General features: G+C 43.3%; 1 protein-coding gene across 10 annotated transcripts in view; it reads right to left on the reverse strand.

Moving 5' to 3' along the window:
* The window catches only part of LOC126175285 (solute carrier family 25 member 45-like), a 113,009-nt gene that overhangs the window by 20,707 nt on the left and 64,759 nt on the right, over positions 1-27,543 (reverse strand). For all 10 annotated transcript variants that reach the window (XM_049921953.1, XM_049921961.1, XM_049922018.1 and 7 more), the window contains one exon: positions 25,929-26,178. In XM_049921953.1, coding sequence (XP_049777910.1) covers positions 25,929-26,178 — 250 coding nt within the window. The remainder of the gene's footprint in view (positions 1-25,928; positions 26,179-27,543) is intronic.

Raw genomic sequence — 27,543 nt, forward strand, 5'->3', positions numbered from 1 at the left:
GAGGAAGGACGAAGACTTGCAAGTGTAGAAAGCAAGGAAGTTGGAACAGTTTCGAGCGTCCTCCGGACGTAGGCACAAACCATACTCCCAGATGGGGAGAAAGGGAAGCAAAGAGCCAGAGGTGAGGGGAGGAGGGGCGAAGATGCGGGACGGGGAAGGATGCGGAAAGGGAAGGTATGCAGCCCGGAAAGGAAGGAAGGCCACATTAGCTCGGGGTCCTGTGCTCGCTACGCACGTATCCACAAAAGAGTTGTGGACCCCTTGGGGGGGATCAGGGGTTGTGTAAGGATGGACGAGTATATTGTGTAGGTTTGGTGGACGGCGGAATACCACGGTAGGAGGGGCGGGAAGCATAGTGGGCAGGACATTAATCATTTCAGGGTATGCCGAGAGGTAATCGTATTGATTTATTATTAGATACTTTTTACATTAACATGCTAGCAGCCTGCCTATTCCCCTTTGAGCAAGAACTGAAAGGAAAACAATGCACATTCACATTTGGCAATAGTCACTTTGCTTACAATGGTAACTGCATGTTAAATGCCACAATAAAAGGTGTCTGATAGGTTTGTCATTCGGTTTCGTCAAATATCAGATTTGTTCTTTTCATTTCTGCCAATGCCAATGACCTAGCAGTGGTAATGTCAAAACTGCATAGTGAAACTAAATGTTGCAGTTTTTCTGGTAGCACCAAGTGCCAATTACATCAGCATTTCCCTCACACATTTCCACCCACTGCAAAGACAAAGCTTGTCATTTAGATTTTTCCTCATCATTTTCAACAATTGGTTTTGAAGAATGAGAAAGTGAAGAAACAGCATATCAGTTGTGTTAAAAATCAATGAAGATAATTGTGAATTTTTTAGAACTATTGGAAGCTACCATTGTCTTGTGCATAATGTAATTTGTAGCAAATTGGCATTTGTAATTCAGATACTGTAACAGATACTCTAACAAACATATTGCGTTGCATCTAGTTTTCCCTTGAAGAGGAGTAGCCCAATACATCACCTGTATTCATTGCAAATTAACTCTGTTTTTGAGCTTGCTAACTACTGTAATTAACCTCAAAACAGCTGAATACATCATCTGCATTCATCATACATTAACTGCATTTTTGAGTTTGCTAACAACTGTAATTAACCTCAAGATCTTTTAGGAAACTAGTAATTTTTCTGTAACCTTAATAGTATTCTCATCTTGTGTATTTGTTTTAATTCTCATAGGGCATTAGCAATTTTATAGTTCAACAAATTAAGAGATAATCAGTGGGATTACTTGTTCACTTCCTTGTAATGCACCGCACCAGCCAAAATGCAACCCCAGTGTGAAAACTGTTCTCGAACACAGAATGAGTTAGCTGACAATCATAAGCAGCTGGAAATCGCCTTGACTACTATCAGATGATTGGCAGTCACTGCAAATCAGTGTGTTGGAAGACCTCCCGAGAGCAGTATATCTGTGATACTGGTACCAGAGCTACTTCAAATAGTATCCTGTCTCTTCTGCAGAGAGTACAGGATCTGCCATTACTCATCCACTTGACTGTACAGAATGGTTGCAGACTATGGAGGACTCAGGGTGTTGTCTGTTAGATCAATTGCCCTAACTGTAAAGTTTGAGATGTTGTTTTTCATTGAGTTGGCCTCACTTCACATGTTTTGGAGAAACTATTTTTGTCTGGTGTCAAGAGGAGGCAAGTACAAAAGGGTATGGGTCTATTAACTGTCAGCAGTTCAAACATATGGCGAATGATGGTACCCCTCAGGGAAATGGGAGCAAGGAACAGGAAGGGACAGAAGGTGCACTCAGTGTGTAAGCCTGGGGGCCTCATCCAACACATTGAAGAGGCTATTCTGGCAGCCACTGAGTGATACAGTGTAACCATCTGCAAATTGTAGGGCACTTTGGAGCGACTGTGCTCTGAGGTCACACGTGGATCATTGCATTGAATGGCAGAGAAGAGTGAGAACACAAGCCTTTGACATGGAGTTTCAATGAAGATCACGATTTGCAGCACTATCTCAGAACTGATCATGATCTTCTGGTTCTGAGTTGAGTGGAAGGACTGAACCAGAGACTTCAAAGGTTCTGTGATGAGCTAGGCTGCAACTTCCTGGACATGGGCCATAGGGTTGAGAACTTTAGGGCCCCCCTAAATGGGTCAGGTGTGCAATAGACAACAGGGGCTGCTACTCAGGTAGGTGACTGTGTGTTGGGTGCACATAAAGGTTTTTTAGGTTAGGAGACCCTCTATCCAATCCAGATATTAATAGTTGTAGAAAACCCAGAAGTATCAGTGAATGATCGGAAAAAATGCCTCCCACAGGTCCTAATGTCCTAATGGTAAAGTTCCAAAGCATTCACAACAAAGTGCCATAGATTGAAGCACTCATGAAAATCAGTGGACTTCATATAATACTAGGAACAGAAATCTGGTTAAAACCTGAAATTGGTAGCAGTGAGATTTTTGGGGAAAATTTGAGTTTATATCGAAAGGACAGGTGAATGGGAAATGGACACAATGTATTTGTGGCAGTAGACAAGGAACTCAAATCTACCAAGGTAGAAAGAGATACTGCATGTGAGTACCTAGAACAGGTAATTAGAAACCCCACTCAATATGGAAATATATTGGATCTATTGGCGACAACCAGTCCTTACCTCTTTGAGGATTTCCACACTGAAACTGGTATTGGTGACCATGACGTGGTTGTGGCAACAATTATTACCAGAGTGCAAGAACAACTAAAACGCACAGAAAGATATGTATGTTCACAAAATTAGATAAAATATCAGTAGTATCATATCTCGATGAGGAACTTGAAATTTTCAACACAGGGCAGGAATATGTAGAGGAACTGCAACCAGCAGTACAGTTCATAATGGGAGGGAACCTCCATTGTATACAGTCACTGTAAAGAAACTTCTAAGGAAACCGAGATTAATGCACAACAGGTGTAAAACCAAGCAATCCATGATGCCTTCAATGATTACTGTAGCAGAATATTTTCAAATGATATTTCATGAAACCCAAAGAGATTCTGGTCTTATGTAAAGGATTTTAGTAGCACCAAAGTTAACGCCTAGTCCCTAGTGAAAGAGACAGGAACTGAAATTGAGGGTAGCAGAGCAGAAACTGAAATGCTTAACTTTACTTCTGAATGCTTCTCTACAAAGGAAAACCAGGAGAACTGCCCCAATTTAATCCTCGTACCACTAAAAAAATGAATGAAACAAGTATTAGTGCCAGTGGTGTTGAGAAACAGCTGAAATCATTAAAACTGAAAAAAAGCTCCAGGGCCTGTTGAAATCCTTGCCAGATTCTATACTGCATTTGTGGCCGAGTTAGCCCCTCTTGTAACTATAATCTATCATAGATCCATTATACAGAACACCATGCCTAGTTCTTGCAAAAAAGCACAGGTCACACCAATCTACAAAAAGGGTAGTGAAAGTGATCCATAAAGACACCCTTCAACATCCTTGATATCAATCTGTTGTAGAATCTTAGAACACATTCTGAGTTCAAACATAATGAGGCATTTTGAACAGAATGCCAACCAACATGGGTTCTGAAAACACCAATCATGTGAATCTCACCTCACACTTGTAGATGAAGTATTTCTCAATTTACAAAAAGTATCTGACTTAGTAGTATACCTACATTTATTGTCAAAAGTAAGATCATATTGGGTATCAAGTGAAATTTGTGATTGGACTGAGGACTTTTTGGTAAGGAGGATGCAGTATCTTGGCTGGAGAGTGTGAGGTAACAGGCAAATTGTGGTGCCCTGAAAATATTCTAAGTTGGTGTGGCCACTCGGCCAGCCGGGGCCCAGCAGCAAACAAGCGGTGGCGGACGTTAGCTGGGCAAGAGGGGTAGCCCCAGTGCATGGTCCAGCCACGTAGCTGGGAATTCCACTGTCAATGAAAGAGACTTGTATGCTGAAAGTGCCAAGGATGGCGGACTTTGTGAAACCATCATGGCACACATTTCACAGTTTGTATAGAAATTAATAGTATCCAGATGAATGATGAGACCTCAAAAAGAAACATGTACATTACTATTATTTGCATGACAATTGTGATAGTGTAATCACACTTTCAATACCTTTATTAGTTTAAAGTTTAGTCTCTGATGGTAAATTATACAAGTAACATCCAGCAATGAATTTCCAAAATTTAAACGCTTCATCCGATTTCGTCGATCGATGTGTCTTTAGAAAGCTACTAGTGTAAACCTAAAATGGCATGATTTACAGGCATGTAACTTGAATAGTACATGAGTTACTGGAGGTCAAAGTGGCCAATTACTATCGATTGCGTCAGGCCATAAGTACTCCACAGTTACACGAAAAAAACGGTAGCAGCATGCTTGTAAATATATTTATTCGTCTATGTATTTGTTTATATTCCAATATATACTATTCATGAAGAAATTGGTTAAATATTTACTGTATGTTAGAAAGCACAGAGACATTAGGCTCCTGGCCTAACTTTTGCTTCTTTTCTTTTGAAATATTTTTATTTAATTGTTTATGTATTTAATAATGTGTGTTAGAGCATGTTTATGGTCCAGCCATAGGAATATTTATTTTATTTCAAGGATTTAAATGTAAATCCAGTATTCTGAATATGTTTCAATATGTTTGTGAGTGCATGTTGGCTTGGAGACATGGAGGAAGCACTCTTGCCAATCACAGCGCTTGTTACTAAGAGAGATATATGGAGGTTGGGGAGGAGCATCGTTTCTGGAGAGGACACGATACAGTTCTGGGCAGGATGGCACAGGACATGGACAATATGGCACATGACACAGGAAGTGCTGGACACGACGGCAAGACAGACATGGAGTTGGTGGAAAGACTTGGACAGTGGAGCAGTTTGCATGTGGTCACGAAGGATAGAAATATTTCAGAGTGCCGAGCTGTGCTCTTGTGTGATTTCCGTGGCTTCTGCAGTGAAGACGTAGTGTGCATTTAGAAGTGAATATCTCGCAAGCTATGTTGTTGTTCATAACTAATTATGTGCAGTAGGAATCTATTGTTTCCCTGTTATTCAACTCATATTTTATTTAATTGCTGGACCATCAACACCAATAATTGTTTTGCAGAAATATATCACATTCTCAAAAGGACTTCTACTATCGTACTCATCATTTAAAGTCATTAAGATAGTGCCTGCAGATTTTATTTAATTGCAATCTTTCATTTATAAATTTATATGTTACATTCATAATTCACAATTTCCGAGTGACAGAAACCTTCGACCATTCGATTCATGTGTGTATTCTTATCATATACTGTAGACTCAGCAGTATTTGGCCTGTAATGCAGCAACTATGTATCCCAGCCCCTAGACAATGAAACCAACCAAAACTTTTCGTATTGCAACTCTGAGTCGGAGGGTATGTAGCTGAGGGCCCACATCCTTTCGTCTTTTTATTGTTAGAAAGCCAGCAAGAGTCATAATGAGATGTTGACATAACTTTAGGTGTGTCCCAGGGAAATGTGCTGGGACCCTTACTGTTCATGTTGTATATTAATGACCTTGCAGACAATATTAATAGTAACATTTCGCAGATGATGAAGTTATGTACAATGAAGTACTAAGTGACAGAAGCTGCATATATATTCAGTCAGATTTGATAAGATTTCAGCCTGGTGCAGAGATTTACAACGCGCTCTAAATGCTCAGAAATGTGAAATTTTTACACTTCACAAAACAAAAAACTATGGTATCCTATGACTATGATATCGATGAGTCACTGTTGGAATCAGCCAACTCATACAAATATTTCGGGGTACCATTTTGTAGTGATATGAAATGGAATGATCACATGGATTCAGTTCTGGGTAAGGCAGGTGGTAGACTTTGGTTTATTGGTAGAATACTGGGGAAGGGAAATCAGTGTACAAAGGAGATTGCTTACAAATTACTTGCACAACCAATTCTAGATTATTGCTCAAGAGTGCGGGACCCATATGAAATAGGACTAATAGTGGATATTGAATATGTACAGAGAAAAGCAGCATAAATGATCACAGGTTTATATGATCTGTAGGAGAGTGTCACAGATATACTGAAGAAACTGAACTGGAAGACTCTTAAAGACAGATGTAAATTATCCCAAGAAAGTCTATTAATGAAGTTTCAAGAATGAGTTTTAAATGACAATTGTAGGAATATACTTCAATCCCTTAAGTGTTGTTCACATATGGATTGAGAGGATAAGATTAGAATAATTACTGCACACTCAGACACATTCAAACAATCATTTTTCTCGCACTCCATATGTGTCTGGACCAGGAAGAAACCCTAATAACTGGTACAGTGAGATGTACCCTCTAACATGTACCTCATGGTTGTTTGAAGAGTATAGAGGTGAATGCAGATGCAGAAGAATGGTTTGGTTTCATATAGAGGGGTGTACTTGGTTTTATGTAGTATGGTACGAAATAGAGCAGACAGGGTAGGTGTACCAAGAAGAGAGGACATAAACCTGTGATGAGGTATTAGGGGAGATAAATTTGAGGATGATTTAGGTACATCATCTCTGAAGGGAAAAGAAGGAAACTGGATGTGAAAAGAGTATGCCTGAGCAATGAGGAGAAAATAATATGTTACTTCAAAAAGTAATGAAACATTTAATTTTTGAGACCTACTCTGATATTGTGCAAAATAAAGGTAGCCTGATTTGTAAAATAATAGGGGATTAAAGTAAAGAAGAAGGTAATAAAGATATCAAAGTCTGAAATTGTGTAACTGAGGTAGTGCACATAAAAAAGGCAAATTTAAAATAATAAATTAATACAGGAGTTATGTGAAAACTTTAAAGATTTACAAGTCTTCAGAATGTAATTTCAATAAACTGACTTTAAGTCAAAATAAAACCTTTTATGAAACTACACAGGGTGGTTCAAAAAGCCATTTACAAACCTAAATCATACATCGGGCATACAACAAGGATCAGTAATCGCGTAGGAATAAGGCTTCACGAACTCCATGAGAGGGCTCTTCGGTCACGAGAAGGGATTATTATACAAACATGGGTGAAGTGCATGGAGACCATCGCCATTCACACCACAGAAGTGTTGGAAGTTACATGACTATCTACATGTACCACTAAATAGCTGAGAGGCATTTGATTCATGGTGCGGCCAACCACCTTTCAACACCAGTTGGACAAAAGTGGCTCATTCCATGTCCACCAGCTGGATGCTGGTCACCAATGAACAACACAGACATTTGCGGGGGAAGAAATGGTGCAGCATATGCTGTCAACAAGTACCTAATTTTTATCCTGTGCCACCGATATCATCCAACCATCTGTACGGCATATTATACATGAGAAGGGGCTGTATCCATTTCATTTCCAAAGCATCCAGGCATTGCTACTGGGGGGACTACAAACAAGCACATGGGGTTTTCTTGGTGGTTTCTGCAGGCATCTGCTGTAGACTGAAACTTCACCGCAAGTGTCCTCTTCACCAATGAGGTGATGAATGTTCGCAACCTGCATACGTTGGTGGATGTAAACCCACATGCTTTATGTATGAATGCCTCACAATGTAAATTTACTGCTAATGTGTGGGCTGGCACCACTGGAGACCATTTAACTGGGCCATCCAGTCTCCCAGATCAACTTGATGGTTGCATGTATCTCATATTTCTGCAAGAGGTTTTGACAAACATGCTGAAAGCCATGCCTATTTGTCACACATTCAGTTTCAGCATGACTGAGTTCCCATGCATTTCAGCAGACAAGTGAGGTCACATCTCCAGGCAACCTTTCCTGGCCAAAGGATTCGTCCTTTGTGGGCCACTTGCATGGCCATGACAATCACCCGATCTGTCCCCAGCCCATTTTTTCCTGTGAAGGTACCTGAAGGGCCTTGTGTATGAAACACTTCTTACATCACCAGAGGACCTAGTGGGTAGGACTGTTGTGGCAGCAGGATATATTTGAGATACACCAGATATTTATGAGAGAGTGTGCTGTTCAATGCAGTACCAATGTCAGGCGTGTGTCGATGCATCTGGAAAAAACTCTGAGCATCTTCTGTAGTGGACATCCATTTGTAGCATGTAACTAAATAACGACAATGGCATTTAGTAGCCCTGGATGGCATTTGCGACCCTCAATTGCTATGCAATTTCTGATCCATGTTGTATATGCGAAGTGCCATGTCAGTTTGTAAACGTTTTTTGGTTGGCCCTATATAGTGGCCAGAACCTGTTATGCCACTTATGAAAGTTCAATGGTTTTGAAGATTATTTCTTGTAATTATAGCCTGTAGGCCTAAGCATGGTTTATTTTTATTATTGAAGCTCATATGAGAAAGTGTGCTCCTTTAAGTTGAAAAAAAATCTTGCTGCTGTAACCATTAAGTTGTCAAAGAGCCAGTTTTCAACATCTACTAGTCATAATATGATAATAAAGATTTTATTGTCTTTAGGCCATTACAGCAATTGACAACGTCAAATGAAGTTACAATTTATAATACAGTGTGATAAGGTATTGACTACTGAAATATTTTAGCTTATATTACAATAAATGTACAGTGGGTCATCTGTTGGATTACTGCATTTTACAGTTGAAGAATTCATTGATATCATAGAACGGGTGGGCAATAAACCATTCATGCAGTCTTTCTTTGAATGTATGTTCAGGAAGATCCTGTATGGCATGTGGCAGCTTATTAAATAGCTTGTGTCCTGTGACTTCATAGCTATTTATTGATTTTGATAGTCTGTGGTAAGGCGTGTATATGTGTTTGATGCTTCTTGTGTTGTAACAATGTACATTTTCTCTACGTTTCACATCTTGTAGGTTCTTCTTCGTAAAGATTAAGACATTGTATATATAGAGGTTTATTACAGTCATAATTTTTTGTTTAGTAAATAAGGGTTTGCAGTGAGCCTTATGTGAGGAATTTGTAATTATCCTAATGGCTTTCTTCTGCAATAATAGGATGTCATGTATATGACTACAGTTACCCCACAAGATAATGCCATAGGATATTATACTCTGGAAAAATGCAAAATAAGATGATCTGATGTATGTTTCAGGTACACAATTTCTGAGTTGTCTTAATAAATAAATTACTCTAGATAGTTTACTACTAATATAGTTTACATGTTGGCCCCAGGATAACTTTTCGTCAAAATAAACTCCCAGGAATTTAACAGAACTAGGGTCATCAGATAGTGGCTTTTCTCTTAGAGTGAAGATTATCTGCTGAGTTTTATTTTCATTTAGCAGGAAACCATTTGCTCTGAACCAATATGCTGCATGAGTGAGTGTATTTTCAGCACAGGTTTTAAGATCATTAAGATTGTTACTGCTATGGAGAAAAGTCGTATCATCTGCATACAATACAGTGGTGTATCTAATAAACGAGGGGAGGTCATTGATCATTATCAGAAACAGGAAGGGCCCCAGTACAGATCCCTGAGGCACACCTACTTTAACATTTTCTATGTTTGACATTTCCTTACCAACACAAACTACCTGTTTACGGTTGTTGAGATAAGCTTTTAATAGTCTGAGACTGTTTTCTTTGATGCCATAGAATTCTAGTTTCTCTAGTAGTGGCATGTGCTCAACACATTCGAAGGCCTTGCTTAGGTCACAGAATGAGACCTGAGCAAAGCCTTTGTTCTCAAAAACTTTGAGGATGTAACTGACTACCATGTTGATTGCATCAATGGTCAACAGATTCTTCCTAAACCCATATTGTGTAGCATTAATTATTCCTAGGTTCTCAAAGTGAGATGATAATTGTTGGTACATGATGCATTCTATTACCTTTGAGAATGCGGGTACTATTGAAATAGGCCTGTAGCTAGATGGAGAGTCTTTATCTCCCTTTTTGTATACTGGGACGATCCTAGACAGTTTTAACTCATCAGGAAAATATCCCTCAAGTAAGCACTTGTTTATGCAATGGGTTAAGGGGTAGAGAATGCGGTCACACACTTTTTTTAGCAGGTTGCATGATATGCCATATATATCTAAGCTATCAGATGATTTCAGTTGTTTTATGACCCCTTGTACATATCTAGGCGATACTTCGGAGAAGGTTACCATGCTTGTATTTAGTGACTGTCTACCCCAATTTTGGGAGAGTAACTCTGATGGACTAATGTCTGGTTTGATAATTGCGTCTCCTATTTCTTTCACTGAATTAATAAAAAACTCATTGAGTGTTTGGGGTGGGATATTAATTTTGTCTTTTTTAGTATCTCTGGCAGCACTGTTAATTACTTTCCAAGCGGTTTTGCATTTATTGGTGGAATTATGTATGCTGTTGGCATTGTAGGTTTTTTTGGCTTGCAGGATGGCTTTTTTGTATTCATTCCTGCATTCCACATAGGCTGATTTGGCACAGTCAGACTTCATACTATTGTATATGTTTTACAGTAACAAAACTTGTTTCTTTTGATCTGTCAGCTGTTTATTGTACCATATATTTTGTCTGTTTTGAGATCTGGATTTGTGGCTGCTGTCCATTATTTTGATTTTCTTTATGGGAATACTATGGTTAAATAGGGTCAAGAATGCATTAAAAAATCTATCAAATATTATTTTGGCTGGCAGGTCATTACTTGATATGTAATGTCCATCGACACTACAATGGCCAAACCAGACTCTGTCAGCAAGGGAATTACAAAATGTGTTAATTTTATCCTCAGTTATGGGTCTGGTAATCACAACTGTTGGGACAGGTCTGTTTGCATTGCTCCTATTGAGGGGAATTTTACTTGCATAATTTAGAGATACGGAGTCATGTTCAGAGAATGGGAACACTATAACTTCGCATGCGTTTTCAGTGGTCTTAAAGTTTACAAAGATGTTATCTAAACATGCTTTGTTTCTTGTGGGCCTGTTATTAACATGATATCAATTGTATTGTCTTAGTAAGTTTTCCAGATCTGCAACACTACCCTTACATTTAGTAACATCAAAATCAGCATTCAAATCACCTCCTATTGCAATATCATAATGTAGCCATTTAATATTACTTAATTCACTCAATAGCATGTCCATTTTTTCTAAAAATATGTTAATGCTTCCCTTTGGTGATCTGTACATGGATACTACTATTAGCTTATGACTATTAATGATTATACCCATAACTTCAAAGTGCTGTTCATCACACAAGGAATTTAGGTCTAGTTTGGTTATTGTACAATTGAGTGACTGGTTGGAATAAATTGCCACACCACCTCTAACGTGCTCTTTCCTACAGTAGCTATTTACTATACTAAAATTGTCAAATTTGGCAACTGCAAGTTCATTCTCATTAGCCCAGTGTTCACTCAGACAAAAAATATCAAACTGGTTATCAAGACCAAACTCATTTATGATAAGTTCTTTATCTTTCAGTCCTTTAACGTTAAGGTAACATATTTTAAGATCCATGCTCTTATTGCTTACACGCTGAACACTATGGTGATTGGTTTTCAAACGTTTTTCAGGGCTTATCTTTTGGATTTCTGCCTCTTGTTGCCTTTTACTAAAAAATTGTCACTTGGAGTGGTAGCACATCTACTGTTGTATGCCTACTGGTGGTTGCTTCTTCTTCTGCTGCTGTTGAATCTTGTTGGTGATGTGTGATAGGTACTGCTGCTGCTGCTGCTGCTGTAGGCATTGTTGTGGCAACTGATGACAGTGGAGATTTGGATGTTGCTTCATCTTCTGCTGCTGTTGAATCCTGTAGATGAAGTGTGGTAGGTACTGCTGCTGCAGCATTTCTTATGTGTGTAGGTACAACTGCTGTTTCCACCTCTACTTCTACTGCTGCAATAGAAGTAAGCATTTCTTCAGGCTCTGCTTGCGTCAAGCAAGGAACTGGAAGAGCAGCAATTACTTCTTGGTTGTCAGATGCTTTCAGTATCATGCTGATGTTTTGGCACAGAATCTTCTTGCCTCTGTTATTAAGGTGCATGCCATGTTTCGTGTAACAGTCTCTTTGCAAGGAGTCCATACTTATAAAATATGTGTTTTGATAGGCTCTGCAAATCTTTGAGTATTGCCTGTTTGCTTTTATGATTTCCAAGTTCACACATGACCATTCCGAAAGGTCATGCCTATGTGGAATTCCGACTACAAAAACTGATTTCTCTCTTGTTGAATTTAGTATTGCCTTAAGGTTTCGTGTTGCACTGTGGAGGTCGTTTTTATATACATTATTGGCTCCAGCTATGACGACAATATGACGAGCATTTTCAGTTTCTATGTTTCTAACGAGTTCTTGGATGGGTGCACCTGGTTTGACAATACTAGTTGCTTGTATACAATGACTGTAACGTAGTATTTTTGCGATCTCACGTCCATGGCTATCAGAGAATATTTTCACTTTGAGTTTGTCTTCACGTTTATTGCGGAAGTTTCTGCTCATGTGCTTGTCACTATATAGATTCGGGGTGTTGTTGTCGTCACAGTTTTCCGTGGATTCCACATTTATATCTGAATCTAGTGCATGAAAACAGTTTTTTGTTACCACAGGAATTCTACAGTCACTGGGTTTCACACGACCTACCCCTTTTGGCCTAGTAAACCTATGTTGCCTTGTTGTTTCTGCCTTTAGGCCTATATCCACTTCAGAGCACTCGTTTATTGTAGGTAGGACACTGAAACTGCTTTTATTGCCGCGGTTCATTCCATTCATTGTATTTATCACCTTTTCGCTTCTTTCTTCCATGATCATGCTAGTCCTGTGCTCCCAGTTCCGTGTTTTTCTTGCTTTTGCGATCGGGATATTATGCGCCTTTTTCAGTTCGGCATCTTCATTTTCTAAATGCGCAATGTCCCGCCTTAGTACATCTACACTAATAATAAAAATAACAGACTACCATAAATGTCTGTTATGGTCAAGCAACAAATTGTCAATGATTTTAGTACACTACTTTCACCTCTACAAATTTTTCATTAACTTTCTAATATTTCTGATGAAAACTAGGAAGCTATAGTACAGGGAAAGTATATTGTGTGCAGAGTCTAATCTCTTTGCCAGAAGTAAAATCAGGAATGAATATCAAAAGAATCATTTTTTAAACTGTCTATGCTTTGTGTAAATGTGTGTAAGCAGATGTAGCAGAAAGTTTTATTACTCGCAGATGAAGTCTGAACATTACAAACATATCATATTAAGTGTGCCATGTAGATGTACCATATGACAACAAGAGCGTTTGTCTCATGCGAGGGGAATGGAGTATTTTGTGATAAGAAAGGGGAAGGGCAATTTATGAAACACCAAATTGGACATAGTAATAAGTATTCCGTGTATCACTATTCCACCCTGGAGCAGCACAGAATACCCAAGAAATTACATTGTAACAACAAAGGTGTATTGAAATGAGAGCCAAAGAGATGCTGATGTACAAGAAAGGTATTATATTTTGAGGAACTAATATCTTACATTCATGAAGAATGTTTACATTTGAAATACTGTATAGTGCAGAGGAAATAATATTTCTCTCAGTAGTAGTAGTAGTAGAAGGGTTTTGTGGGCGCACGACAGCAAGGTCTTCAGCGCCCGTTCAGTATCATAGTGAGACGGGTGTCAAGAAAAAACTCAGAACATTTACATCTAACGCAACATAAAACGGAACATAAAACACGGGGAACAATCATTGAAAAATATGTGCTCACCCACACCGAAGCGTGGGATGAAGCAGGGCGTCAGCAGTAAAACATGGACAACACAGGAAGAAAAAGGTAGAGGGAGCTAAAACAATGGAGCAGATGGAAGTGGCTGGCTGACCACAAGGAAAAAAGGGAGGAGTCAGCCACTCTGCAATACACTAAAACCACCAGCCTAAAAGCTTAGGCCAGAGTCCAGACACATCACAAAACTTAAAAACCCTAGACACACACGTCTCATCATTAGTTAAAACACAGGGCAGATCCCCATCAACTTGTGCTTCTGCCCTTGCATCACGGTATAAAACGCAGTCTGTCAAAATGTGGCGGACAGTGATGTGCACACCACAAGCATCAAAAAACGGAGGATCCTCCTGCCGTAATAAATAGCTATGTGTCAGAGGACAGTGCCCGATCTGAAGACGTGTGAGCGCCACCTCTTCCCGCCTGAGCAGCCAGCAGGAGGAACGCCACGGCCGAGTGGTTGACTTTACTAACCGCAGTTTACTGGCCGTCACCGCCAGCCATTCAGCCTCCCACAACTCCATGCACTTCCTGTGGAGTGCAGCGATGACTGACTGCAAGGGGATAGGACACTGGACCACATCCTGCTCTCTGCAGGCCTCCTTGGCAGCCCGATCAGCCTGTTCGTTGCCCCATATGCCGACATGACCAGGCACCCAGCAGAAGGATACCTCTTTACCCCGCCGTTGGAGCAAGTACAGTTTGTCATGTATCAGCTGGACCATCTCTTCAGTCGGGTACAGGTTCTGCAGTGATTGTAAGGCACTAAGAGAATCGGAGAAGAGAAGAAATCGATCGCCCCGAACTCGATTCATCTGCTCCAGTGCCGTCAGGATCGCGTGGAGCTCCGCTGCGAAAACGGTATATTCAGCAGGGAGGCGAATCCGGGTAACATGAGCAGGGAACACCACAGAACAGCCAAGGAAAGTCTCCTGTTTGGAGCCATCAGTATAAACGACAGTGAAACCGCGATGCACATCTAAAAGGTTAAAAAACAGAGATTGGAACGTAAAATCTGGTGTGCCATCTTTCTTAAAATGAGTCAAATCTAAAATAAGTTTGGGTCTCCGGAGGAGCCAAGGTGGAGATCTGCTCCAACCGCGACGTAAAACACGAAGACCAGCCATAGACATCGCACTGAGGCAATCCTGTGCACGAATCCCATAGGGCTGCGTCGCACGTTGCCGGTTATGAAACAATCGTGCCAGAGGAGGCTGAGCAACGGTATGGTATGCAGGGGTGTAGGGTGTGGACAAAGTTTTATACGCCTGGCGCACTGTAAGTAGCCATCGCCGCATATGAAGTGGCGGTTCACCAGCCTCTGCACAGAGGCTGGGGATGGGGCTAGTTCGGAATGCCCCAGTGGCCAACCGAAGCCCTTCATGGTGCACAACGTCCAACATTTTTAAGTAAGAAGGCCTCGCAGACCCATACACCGTGCACCCATAATCGAGCCGAGACCGCACAAACGCCCTGTAAAATTGGAGCAGACAAGTCCTGTCAGCTCCCCATGTACTGTGGCTAAGACATTTTAAAATACTTAAAGCCTGAAGCGACCGCCGTTTCAGGTCTTTAAGATGAGGTAACCACGTGAGCCTCGAGTCAAAAATGAGCCCCAGAAATCTCACCGTGTCTTTAAAAGTAAGAATAGTATCCCTCAAGCGCAACTCAGGAAAGGTTAAAAGCGAACGAGAACGGTTAAACAGAACACATACAGACTTCTCGGTGGAAAACTGAAAACCACTCTTCTTCGCCCAATCATCCAAACGCCTAATCGTAAGATGCAACTGACGGGTTGTCGTTGCAAGGCTTGAAGAAGAGCAGAACAAAGAGAAATCACCCACAAACAAAGAACACTGGACAGGACTTTTCACTATGGACGTAATGCTATTAATAGCGATGGCAAACAGAGTCACACTTAAAACGCTACCCTGAGGGACACCATTCTCCTGCTCAAAGCGATCAGACAGGACGTCACCAATTCGGTATCTAAAATATCGTGGCGAGAGGAAAGACTGAAGAAAAAGAGGAAGACAACCACGAAAACCCCATTCGTGAAGCTGCTCCAGGATGAGACGCCTCCAAGTAGTATCGTAGGCCTTCTCGATGTCGAAAAATACACCTAGAAGGTGATGACGGCATAGGAAAGCCTGTTGGATAGCCGCCTCCGGGAGGGCAAGGTTATCGAAGGTGGAACAAAACCTCCTGAACCCACACTGAAAGCGACTAAGGAGTTGCCGGGATTCTAACATCCAGACAAGGCGGCGGTTGACCATCCGCTCCAAGGTCTTCCCTATGCAACTAGTGAGGGCAATGCTACGGTAGCTACTTGGGCTCGAGCGGTCTTTCCCGGGTTTTAAAAAAGGGATTAAAACCGCCTCACGCCACGCGTCAGGAAAGTGACCCGACGCCCAAATGGCATTAAAAAGTGCGAGGAGGATGTCTTTGTTGCGCATTGTGAGGTGCCACAGCATACTGTAATGGATCCTGTCGTGGCCAGGGGATGTGTCACGAGCGCCAGACAATGCAGAATCCAGCTCCCACATAGAAAATGGGCAGTTGTAAACTTCATGAGAGGTGGAATGGAAGTCCAGACTACATCTCTCAGCAACGGCTCTATGGCGCTGGAAACCTGGATCCTGACTGGTTGTTGCAGTAACTGTGGCGAAATACGCTGCCATAGTCTGGGCAATGTCTCGCGGATCCGTGTGGAGAGTGCCATTATTCATTACAGCAGCTATGGGGCACCTCCCTCCTCTGCCAGAAATATTTCTCTCAGTATAAGAAAATAAATACAGCTCTGTTGACAAAGTCTTGGAGATCAAAATGGAAAGTATATTAATATCCTAAAGCTGCTGGTATGTATCACTAACACAGATCACACAGTAACAGCTGAATCACAGAGTAGATGTGGAAACATCTATATTCACCTACAGAAAGGAAGTTCAGCAGCCAAGCTTCTGCAGGAAAGTTGATGACAATGTTTTGGAATATGAAAGGTCCACTGCTGATTCATTACACTCCTAAAGGTCAAATAGTAAATAATGACAGCTACTGTGATATCTTAAACACAAAATCACAACAAAGAGGAGACGGAGGCTTACAGAAAGTGTGATTTTGCTTCAGGATAATGGACACCCTCATACAAATAGTAAAACAACCGAGGGTCATTCAAAGTTTGGTTTAGAGCTGCTGGCACACTGTCCAGTACTGATCTAGCTGCAAGTGATTTTCATCTTTTTGGTCTGGGGAAGTAACACCAAGACGAATTCAAGTTTTCATCAGATGGTGAGATTGTGGAGGTGGTGCAAGAGTGGATATGCATGATACCATAAAGCTTCTTCCATGACAGAATTAGGAAGAGATGGACCAAATACATACAAGTTGAGGGGGAGTATGTATAAATCTGATATTACTGGCAGTGTTCCTTTCCCAATGAAAAGCTGAATTTAAAAAATTGCCCATACTCTTTTATTGACCCTCATATTATTGTTTGCTTGAAACTTTTATTCTTTTGCTTAAGAGTTGCCTTTCCCCTTTCAAGATTTTCTATTCTTTCATCTACATCATACATGAAACACTTTGTACAGTTTGCCTAACATAATTGTCTCTTTTGTCTTTGTCTGTATAATCTTCATTTCTTAAGGTACCAGTATGCCACTTCATGATTAATTTTACCTCATATTTCTCCCTATTCTTAAGTGACCACTAATAATCTACATCTATGATTTCCTACCTGGTTAGTGTGTCTTTGCAGCTCTGTATCACATTTATTCTGCATTTAGTTGGCTGCCATCAGTTTAATGTCTGAAGTTGTTTATGACCATTACATCATGTACAATTTTCATAAAATATAGTTGTTTTATTCAATTTAGCTCTTGTCATGTCGTCTTTCTATTTACTTTCTTCTAGAAAAAAAGAGTTACAGGTGGAAATGTTGTTCTTGTTACTGTATTCGACTGATATATGACATTTATCATTTCTAGTATCATATCCAAAATATCCCATTGAAGATGTTTCTTTAGTTTTTGTTCTATTTCCCATTAAAACACTTGTTATCAGCTCACAGTGGACTTGCTGTCATTTTTCATCTTCTATAACTTCTGGTAGAGGTCTTCTACCTCTTATTGTAAGTGAGCACATACACTTTAATAACTTATATGGGATACCTCCAGTTAATTTTTTTGTAAAAATAGTCTTGCTCTTCTGCTTGAAATTCCGCGAATACTCACAATTCTGATTAATTATCTTGTTCGCAACAAAGTCTGCACTTGAATGTCATCCATTCCCCATTTCTCTGTAATAAAATGTATATTCTGGGTTTTATTCTATTTGGTCTTTATTTTAATTGCGAATTATGAATGTAACATATAAATTTATAAATGAAAGATTGCAATTAAATAAAATCTGCAGGTACTATTTTAATGACTTTAAATGATGAGTACGATAGTAGAAGTCCTTTTGTGAATGTGATATATTTCTGCAAAACAATTATTGGTGTTGATGGTCCAGCAATTAAATAAAATATGAGTTGAATAACAGGGAAACAATAGATTCCTACTGCACATAATTAGTTATGAACAACAACATAGCTTGCGAGATATTCACTTCTAAATGCACACTACGTCTTCACTGCAGAAGCCACGGAAATCACACAAGAGCACAGCTCGGCACTCTGAAATATTTCTATCCTTCGTGACCACATGCAAACTGCTCCACTGTCCAAGTCTTTCCACCAACTCCATGTCTGTCTTGCCGTCGTGTCCAGCACTTCTTGTGTCATGTGTCATATTGTTCATGTTCTGTGCCATCCTGCCCAGAACTGTATCGTGTCCTCTCCAGAAACGATGCTCCTCCCCAACCTCCATATATCTCTCTTAGTAACAAGCGCTGTGATTGGCAAGAGTGCTTCCTCCATGTCTCCAAGCCAACATGCACTCACAAACATATTGAAACATATTCAAAATACTGGATTTACATTTAAATCCTTGAAATAAAATAAATATGCCTACGGCTGGACCATAAACATGCTCTAACACACATTATTAAATACATAAACAATTAAATAAAAATATTTCAAAAGAAAAGAAGCAAAAGTTAGGCCAGGAGCCTAATGTCTCTGTGCTTTCTAACATACAGTAAATATTTAACCAATTTCTTCATGAATAGTATATATTGGATTGGTTGGTTTGGGGGATTAAAGGGACCAGACTGCTATGGTCATCGGTCCCTTTTTCCAAAGACAAAGAACACCCACAGAGAATAAAAACGAGGAACAAAAGAGATCACAGACGATACAGGACAAGAGAAACTGAAACAAAGACAAGACAAAACGAACTAAAAGCACACAGAGTGTGACGGTGGTTGGCCGACCAGAGAAATAAAAAAGGAAAAGCCAACCACTGGAAACACATTAAAAAATCAGTTTAAAACCGGAGGCCAAAGGCCAGAATCAACACAAAACAATAAGATAAAAACAGAAACACTCAGAGTAAAGAATAAAAACCCCCTGCCCGAATAAAACGTAAAACTAAGTCAGCCATAGCCGGGTCATCTGTTAAAAGGGCAGGGAGCGAGGCAGGCAGTGCGAACGACTGCCTGAGCGCAGCTAAAAACGGACACTCCAATAAAACATGAACCACGGATAAAACGGAGCCGCAGCGACATAGAGGCGCATCCTCACGGCGCAATAAGTGGCCGTGGGTAAGCCGAGTGTGCCCAATGCGCAGCCGGCAGAGGACAACAGACTCCTTGCGAGAAACCCGCAAGGAGGAGCGCCACACACCGGTAGCCCCCTTGATGGCCCGAAGTTTGTTGCGTGAAGGCAGGGCGCGCCATTCAGTGTCCCAAAGGTCCAGAATTTTGCGGCGTAGGAACGCCCGCAAATCGGTCTCCGGGAGGCCAACGTCCAGAGGTGGTGCACTAGTCGCCTCTTTCGCCAGCCGGTCAACATTCTCGTTGCCGGGGATCCCAACATGGCCTGGGGTCCACACGAAGACCGCAGAGCGGCCGCAACGCGCAAGAGTATGCAGGGACTCATGGATAGCCATCACCAGACGGGAACGAGGAAAACACTGGTCGAGTGCTCGTAAACTGCTCAGGGAATCGCTACAGATAACGAACGACGCACCTGAGCAGGAGCGGATATACTCTAGGGCTCGAAAGATGGCGACCAGCTCAGCAGTGTAAACGCTGCAGCCAGCCGGCAAAGAACGTTGTTCGGAATGGTTCCCTAGAGTTAGCGCATACCCGACACGACCAGCAACCATCGAACCGTCGGTGTAAACAATTCCAGAGCCCTGATACGTGGCCAGGATGGAATAAAAGCGGCAGCGGAAGGCCTCTGGAGGGACCGAGTCCTTCGAGCCCTGTGTCAAGTCGAGCCGAAGGCAAGGGCGAGGAACACACCACGGGGGTGTACGCAGAGGCGCCCGGAAAGGAGGTGGAACAGGGAAAAACCCAAGCCCACAGAGAAGCTCCTTGACGCGTACGGCGATCGGACAACCCGACCGGGGCCGACGGTCTGGCAGATGGACGACTGACTGCGGGAACAGGACACGATAATTTGGATGCCCGGGCAAGCTTAGAACATGGGCCGCATAAGCGGCCAGCAAACGTTGGCGCCGGAACCGCAGTGGAGGTACACCTGCCTCCACTAGTACACTGTCCACAGGGCTGGTGCGGAAAGCACCAGTGGCAAGGCGTATCCCGCTGTGGAGAATTGGGTCCAGCACCCGCAACGCAGATGGGGATGCTGAGCCATAAGCTAGGCACCCATAATCCAGGCGAGACTGGATTAACGCCTGGTAGAGCCGCAACAGGGTAGATCGGTCGGCGCCCCAGCGGGTGTGGCTCAAACAACGCAGGGCGTTGAGATGCCGCCAACACGCTTGTTTAAGCTGCCGGATATGAGGCAGCCAAGTCAACCGGGCATCAAAAAGGACACCCAAAAACCTGTGGGTCTCCACCACAGCAAGAAATTCGTCGGCAAGATAAAGCCGCGGCTCAGGATGGACCGTTCGGCGCCGGCAGAAATGCATAACGCGGGTCTTGGCTGCTGAAAACTGAAAACCACGCGCTACAGCCCAAGACTGCGCCTTGCGGATTGCGCCCTGTAGCTGACGTTCAGCTGCTGCAATGCTAATAGAACTATAGTAAAGACAGAAGTCGTCAGCATACAGGGAAGCGGAGACAGAATTTCCCACTGCCGCAGCGAGACCGTTTATTGCAATTAAAAACAGGCAGACACTGAGGACAGAGCCCTGGGGTACCCCGTTCTCCTGGACGAGGGAGGAACTATACGAGGCCGCGACTTGCACGCGGAAGGTACGATACGACAGAAAATTTCTGATAAAGATCGGCAGAGGGCCCCGAAGACCCCATCCATGAAGCGTAGAAAGGATGTGATGACGCCATGTCGTATCGTACGCCTTCCGCATGTCGAAAAAGACAGCGACCAGGTGCTGACGGCGGGCAAAGGCTGTACGGATGGCCGACTCAAGGCTCACCAGATTGTCGGTGGCGGAGCGGCCTTTACGGAACCCACCCTGAGACGGAGCCAGAAGGCCCCGAGACTCCAGCACCCAATTTAAGCGCCGGCTCACCATCCGTTCAAGCAACTTGCAAAGAACGTTGGTGAGACTAATGGGACGGTAGCTGTCCACCTCCAGAGGGTTCTTTCCAGGTTTCAAAATGGGGATGACAATACTTTCCCGCCATTGCGACGGAAACTCACCCTCGACCCAGAGACGGTTGTAAAGGTCGAGGAGGCGTCGCTTGCAGTCCACTGAAAGGTGTTTCAGCATCTGACAGTGGATGCGATCTGGCCCGGGAGCGGTATCAGGGCAAGCGGCAAGGGCACTCTGAAATTCCCACTCACTGAATGGAGCGTTGTAGGGTTCAGAAGCGTTGGTGCGAAAAGAAAGGCTCCGACGTTCCATCCGCTCTTTAATGGAGCGGAAGGCCTGGGGGTAATTCGCAGAAGCGGAACTCGTAGCAAAATGCTCTGCTAAGCGGTTTGCAATGACGTCGGAGTCAGTACAAACAGCTCCATGCAGTGAGAGCGCAGGGACGCTGGCAGGGGTCCGATAGCCGAAGACCCGTCGAATCTTGGCCCAGACCTGCGATGGAGTGACATGGAGGCCAATGGTGGACACATACCGCTCCCAGCACTCCTTCTTGCCTTGGCGGATAAGGAGGCGGGCCCGCGCACGCAGCCGTTTGAAGGCAATAAGGTGGTCCATGGAGGGATGTCGCTTGTGACGCTGGAGCGCCCGCCGGCGATCTTTAATAGCTTCAGCGATCTCAGGCGACCACCAAGGCACAGCCCTCCGCCGAGGGGACCCAGAAGAACGGGGAATGGCAGACTCGGCGGCAGTGACGATGCCGGCGGTGACCGATGTAACCACCGCATCAATGGCATCAGTTGAGAGAGGCTCAATAGCGGCAGTGGAGGAGAACAAGTCCCAGTCAGCCTTATTCATAGCCCATCTGCTAGGGCGCCCAGAAGAGTGACGCTGTGGTAGTGACAGAAAAATCGGAAAGTGGTCACTACCACACAGGTCGTCATGCACACTCCAGTGGACAGATGGTAAGAGGCTAGGGCTACAGATTGAAAGGTCAATGGCGGAGTAGGTGCCATGCGCCACACTGAAGTGTGTGGAGGCACCATCATTCAAAATCGAGAGATCGAGCTGCGACAATAAATGCTCAACGGTGGCGCCTCGACCTGTTGCCACTGACCCACCCCACAGAGGGTTATGGGCGTTAAAGTCGCCCAGTAATAAGAAAGGTGGCGGCAATTGGGCTATCAGCGCAGCCAGGACATGCTGCGCGACATCACCCTCCGGTGGAAGGTAAATACTGCAGACGGTAAGAGCCTGCGGCGTCCACACCCTAACAGCGACAGCCTCTAAAGCTGTTTGTAGAGGGACAGACTCGCTGTGAAGAGAGTTAAGGACATAGATGCAGACGCCACCAGACACCCTTTCATAAGCTGCTCGGTTCTTATAATAACCCCGATAGCCACGGAGGGCGGGGGTGCGCATTGCTGGAAACCAAGTTTCCTGCAGAGCAATGCAGAGGAAAGGGTGAAGGCTGATAAGTTGGCGGAGCTCAGCTAGATGGTGGAAGAAACCGCTGCAGTTCCACTGGAGGATGGTATTAGCCATGGATGGGAAAGGCGTGAAGGGACTGGGGGGGGCAGATTACGCCTCCAGGGCCCCTGCTGCTACTGAGGCACCACCTGGACAACAGCTATCCACTGCATCCGAGGGACTGGCGAGATCCATGTCCTCAGCGGACGCCAGGATCTCCACCTCATCCTCGGACGCAGAGGGAGAAGGTTGCGGTGGGACAGGTGCCACCGCAATTTCAGGATGCTTGGGAGCCTTTTTCTTTGACTGCTTTGCGCGCTGAGCCTTAGGTGGTTCTGGCTGGGAGGGCCTCACTGGGTCAGTCTCTGGGACTGAAGACGACCGTGACGCCCTACGACCAGCGACCGGTGGTTGTTTGACAACCTTGCGGGTGTCCACTTTGGCACTGGGCAAAGCCTGGGATGGGAGGGCCCCAAGGGACCCCTTCCGAGCGAGAGGAGCCGAAGAAGGCTCACGCTTCTCCGGCTGTGAAGGGGGAACAGATGTCCCCGGTGGTTGGGGTAGTGTTGCTCCTGAAGTAGATGGAGCAGGAGCAACAGGGAGTGAAGTGCCCCCCACAACCAAGGGGGCCGGTGAATGCTGACCGAGCTGAGATCGAACTGGTGTTGCAGCAGCGGCATAACTAGTTGGCATTGACACAGGATGTAGCCGCTCAAATTTCCGCCTTGCCTCGGTGTAGGACAGGCGGTCCAGGGTCTTATATTCCATTATCTTCCTTTCTTTCTGGAAGATCCTACAGTCCGGCGAGCAGGGGGAATGGTGTTCTCCGCAGTTAACACAGATAGGAGGCGGGGCACATGGAGTATCAGGATGCGAAGGACGTCCACAATCCCGACACGTGATGCTGGAAGTACAGCGAGATGACATGTGCCCGAACTTCCAGCATTTAAAACACCGCATCGGAGGAGGGATATATGGCTTCACATCACAACGGTAAACCATCACCTTAACCTTTTCGGGTAAGACATCACCCTCAAAGGCCAAGATGAAGGCACCGGTGGCTACCTGATTATCCCTCGGACCCCGATGGACGCGCCGGACGAAGTGAACACCTCGTCGTTCGAGGTTGGCGCGTAATTCATCGTCGGACTGCAGAAGAAGATCCCTGTGGAATATAATACCCTGGACCATGTTCAGACTCTTATGCGGCGTGATGTTAACTGAAATATCCCCCAACTTGTCACAATTGAGCAACCTCCGTGACTGGGCAGAGGATGCCGTTTTGATGAGCACAGAACCAGAGCGCATCTTGGACAAGCCCTCCACCTCCCCGAACTTGTCCTCTAAATGCTCCACAAAAAACTGGGGCTTGGTTGACATAAACGATTCCCCATCAACTCGCGTACACACAAGGAACCGGGGTGAATAGTCTCCACTGCCTTCTTTTGCCATACGTTCCTCCCATGGAGTGGCCAGGGAGGGAAATGATCGTGGATCGTATTTCCTGCCGTTGAGGTTAGACCTCGATCGCTTAGAGACTGCTGGTGGTGGCCCACCAGCGAGAGATGATGTACCACGCTTCATTGCGGGTCATCCGCCCTGATGCCACCTACTCCGACCAAGGGCCCTCCCCACGGGCGCCACCCAGCCGCAGCAATAGCCACCTGGCAGGATGGCCATTGCTGGGAGTCCTGATGCCCCAGGGAGATGGGCATCTACTCCTTGGCATACGTGGGGAGTTAACGGCGCAGGCATCAGTAGAGCGATCCCTGTGTTGTCAGGGGGCTACAACCAAGAGGGTACATGGCGGCCCCACCACAACGGGCTGGCTACCGTGCTGGATCTTAGGTGCAGAAATGGCCAAGGTCGTCGTCGCAGTTAAAAGAAACACTGCAGAGTGCAGTGTGGTAATCGCCCAAGAGATCGAAAACGAGCGGGACACCATTGCAACGACGAGAAAGACGGCTAAAGGTCTAATTGCACGACGGATACAGTGCACCATGTAAGGCGCCCTTCCCCAATTGGCTCGCTCTTCGGAATAATTTAGAAAGATGGAGGTCAAACCCGAGAGGGGACCAGCACATAAGGCCGAAACATGTGAGACTCCTTTTAGTCGCCTCTTACGACAGGCAGGAATACCGCGGGCCTATTCTAACCCCCGAACCCGCAGGGGGGAGTATATATTGGAATATAAACAAATACATAGACGAATAAATATATTTACAAGCATGCTGCTACCGTTTTTTCGTGTAACTGTGGAGTACTTATGGCCTGACGCAATCAATAGTAATCGGCCACTTTGACCTCCAGTAACTCATGTACTATTCAAGTTACAAGCACATCTGCTAACCATGCTATATCCCATTTGATTTTATTCAACACAACTTTCAACTTCACTAACTTTTGAAACAACAGTTTTGACTTTTATTGCCCATAAATAAATGTGACATGAGATTTATTCATCAATTTTCAAGTCATTGTATAATAGAAATGTCATGTTTGACAATAAGAATGTTTTAGGAGAAATACAAAAATTTATATATTTTATACAAATTTCTGAGCTATAGCTACACAAACATCTATTAAAGTTTTTCAGTGCACAAAATAAAATATATAAAAGGCAAAATCTCATGCCATGTGCTGCATTCACAAAATTAGCCAGGCATGCCCCATGGCCTGATGTGTTGCCTGAGATCTCAAATCCACAGCACCAAATATTTATTCATGTGGACAAGAATACTGACACCTCACAGGCTTGCATGTGGCCGTAGGGATCTGAAAATCCTATTTATTCTACATAACAGAGGCTGAAGAGATTTTCAAGACACATGAACAGTACTAAACTCTGATAGAATTATATACACAATGTAAATTTGTACACATCATAAATTTGTTATTAATATTTGGATTTTTGCCTAATCTTTATCATTATACTAACTGAAAATCTTGGGTGGAATAAAACTGTGAGTGTTTTCTTTTGTCATACCATTGTTTGTCTAAAGCTTTGTGTTGATCAAGAAAATAGTCTCTTGTATGGTTAAGACGGAACATGGGAGGTTAGTAAGAAAACTTTTAAAAAACTAAAATCATTTAAATTAAACACTAGAGAAAATCATATGCATTCTAAAACCAATGACTTTTCACAAACAAATTACCTGTCTTGGACTGAAGCTTTATTTTCAGTACTTCAATAGGGCAGTTAACAACACTCAGCAACAGGCCTGCAATACAGCCTGCAGTAAAGACATTCCAATTCCAAACATTCGGTTTTTTTGTTTCCTCCTCAGCTTGAATACCTTGAGGTTCGAGTACTTTAAGTGTGTTTCCATAAGATCCAAAAAACAATGCATTCAGCACACCAGCTGATATGATTGGAAAGGCCATTCCTTTGTAAAATCCTCTTATCTGAAAATAGACAACTTTAGTTTATCGTGGAATTATAGAAAAGAAAAAGGCATATATTGTTTCTGTTTTTGAATCCTTTCTTTAGTAGTCACTGTTTTACAATATGGGAGTAATGCTACCTTTTCAAAGAGTCTATACCAGCTCTCAGACATGTTGATGTACTGCATCTGCCACCAGGATCTCATCCCTATGAAACATACTGCCCTACATTTCCTCACTAAAACATCAGGCCCCTCCTAGAACTAACCATGATTGCTGGTTTCAAAGCACCCACTGAATGTATATATACCTTAGTAGATCAACACCTGTAACCTATAGTATGAAGACTTTCCTTCTGTATTAAAGACACGAGCCATTTCCTAGATGATTGTAATCTACATCCATCCCACTCCTACTACATACCTTGACTTTCACCATTGATGTCACCTCCGTCTATACCAACGTATCCCATGTACATGGTCGGTCTGCTGCTGAACATTACCTTGACCCATGCCCACCTGATTCCAAAACTATGATGTCCTTCCCACTCACCTTAATCAACTTCATACTTACCATCAACTACTTTATGTTTGAGAAGCAGACATAAAAACAGATCAGGGGTACAGCCATGGGAACCAGGATGGCTCCTCCGTATGTGTCAAGTTCACTAGGACTTTTCTGAAATTCATGTCATTCATCCCCTTGTTTGGTTTAAATACATTGATGATATCTTTGTCATATGGACTCACTGTGAGGCTGACCTGTTTAAATTCTTGGAATCTCTAAATACATTTCCCCAATTAAATTTCACATAGACCTATTCTGAATCCCATGATGTTGACTCATTCTCTATAAGGGTCAGCTACACACTTCTGTTCACATTAAACCTACTAACGATATGGAGTACTTACATTTTGAGTGTTTCCATCCTTTGCATGTCCAACATTCTCTCTCATGCAGACTTGGGATTTGAGGAAAATTTATTTCTTTTCATGCAGACTCTTTACAGCAATACACCAACCATCTCACTTCGGCTTTCACTGGACATAATTACCCTACCTGCCTAGTTCAAAGGAAGATTTACTGGTTCATCACATCCAATCCTGATATTGCTGATCCCTCAAAAAACAGCTGAGGAGTACACCTCTCATTATTATTGTGGCCTTGAACGTATTAAGCAGCTACTTCAACAAGGTCATGACTTCCTAAATTTCTGTCCTGAAATGAAGTCCATTCTCTTGAAAACTTTGCCCACCATATCTCTAATAGCTTTCTGGCACTACCACCCTCTCATCCCCCCCCCCAACCCCTCCCCCTCCACCTCCCCCGCCCCCCACTCAATTGCTGCAATTCTCTGGTCAGTCCCTATGCTGCTCCTGCACCCAT

Source organism: Schistocerca cancellata, chromosome 1 (genome assembly GCF_023864275.1).
Source record: "Schistocerca cancellata isolate TAMUIC-IGC-003103 chromosome 1, iqSchCanc2.1, whole genome shotgun sequence".
Classification (NCBI taxonomy): domain Eukaryota; kingdom Metazoa; phylum Arthropoda; class Insecta; order Orthoptera; family Acrididae; genus Schistocerca; species Schistocerca cancellata.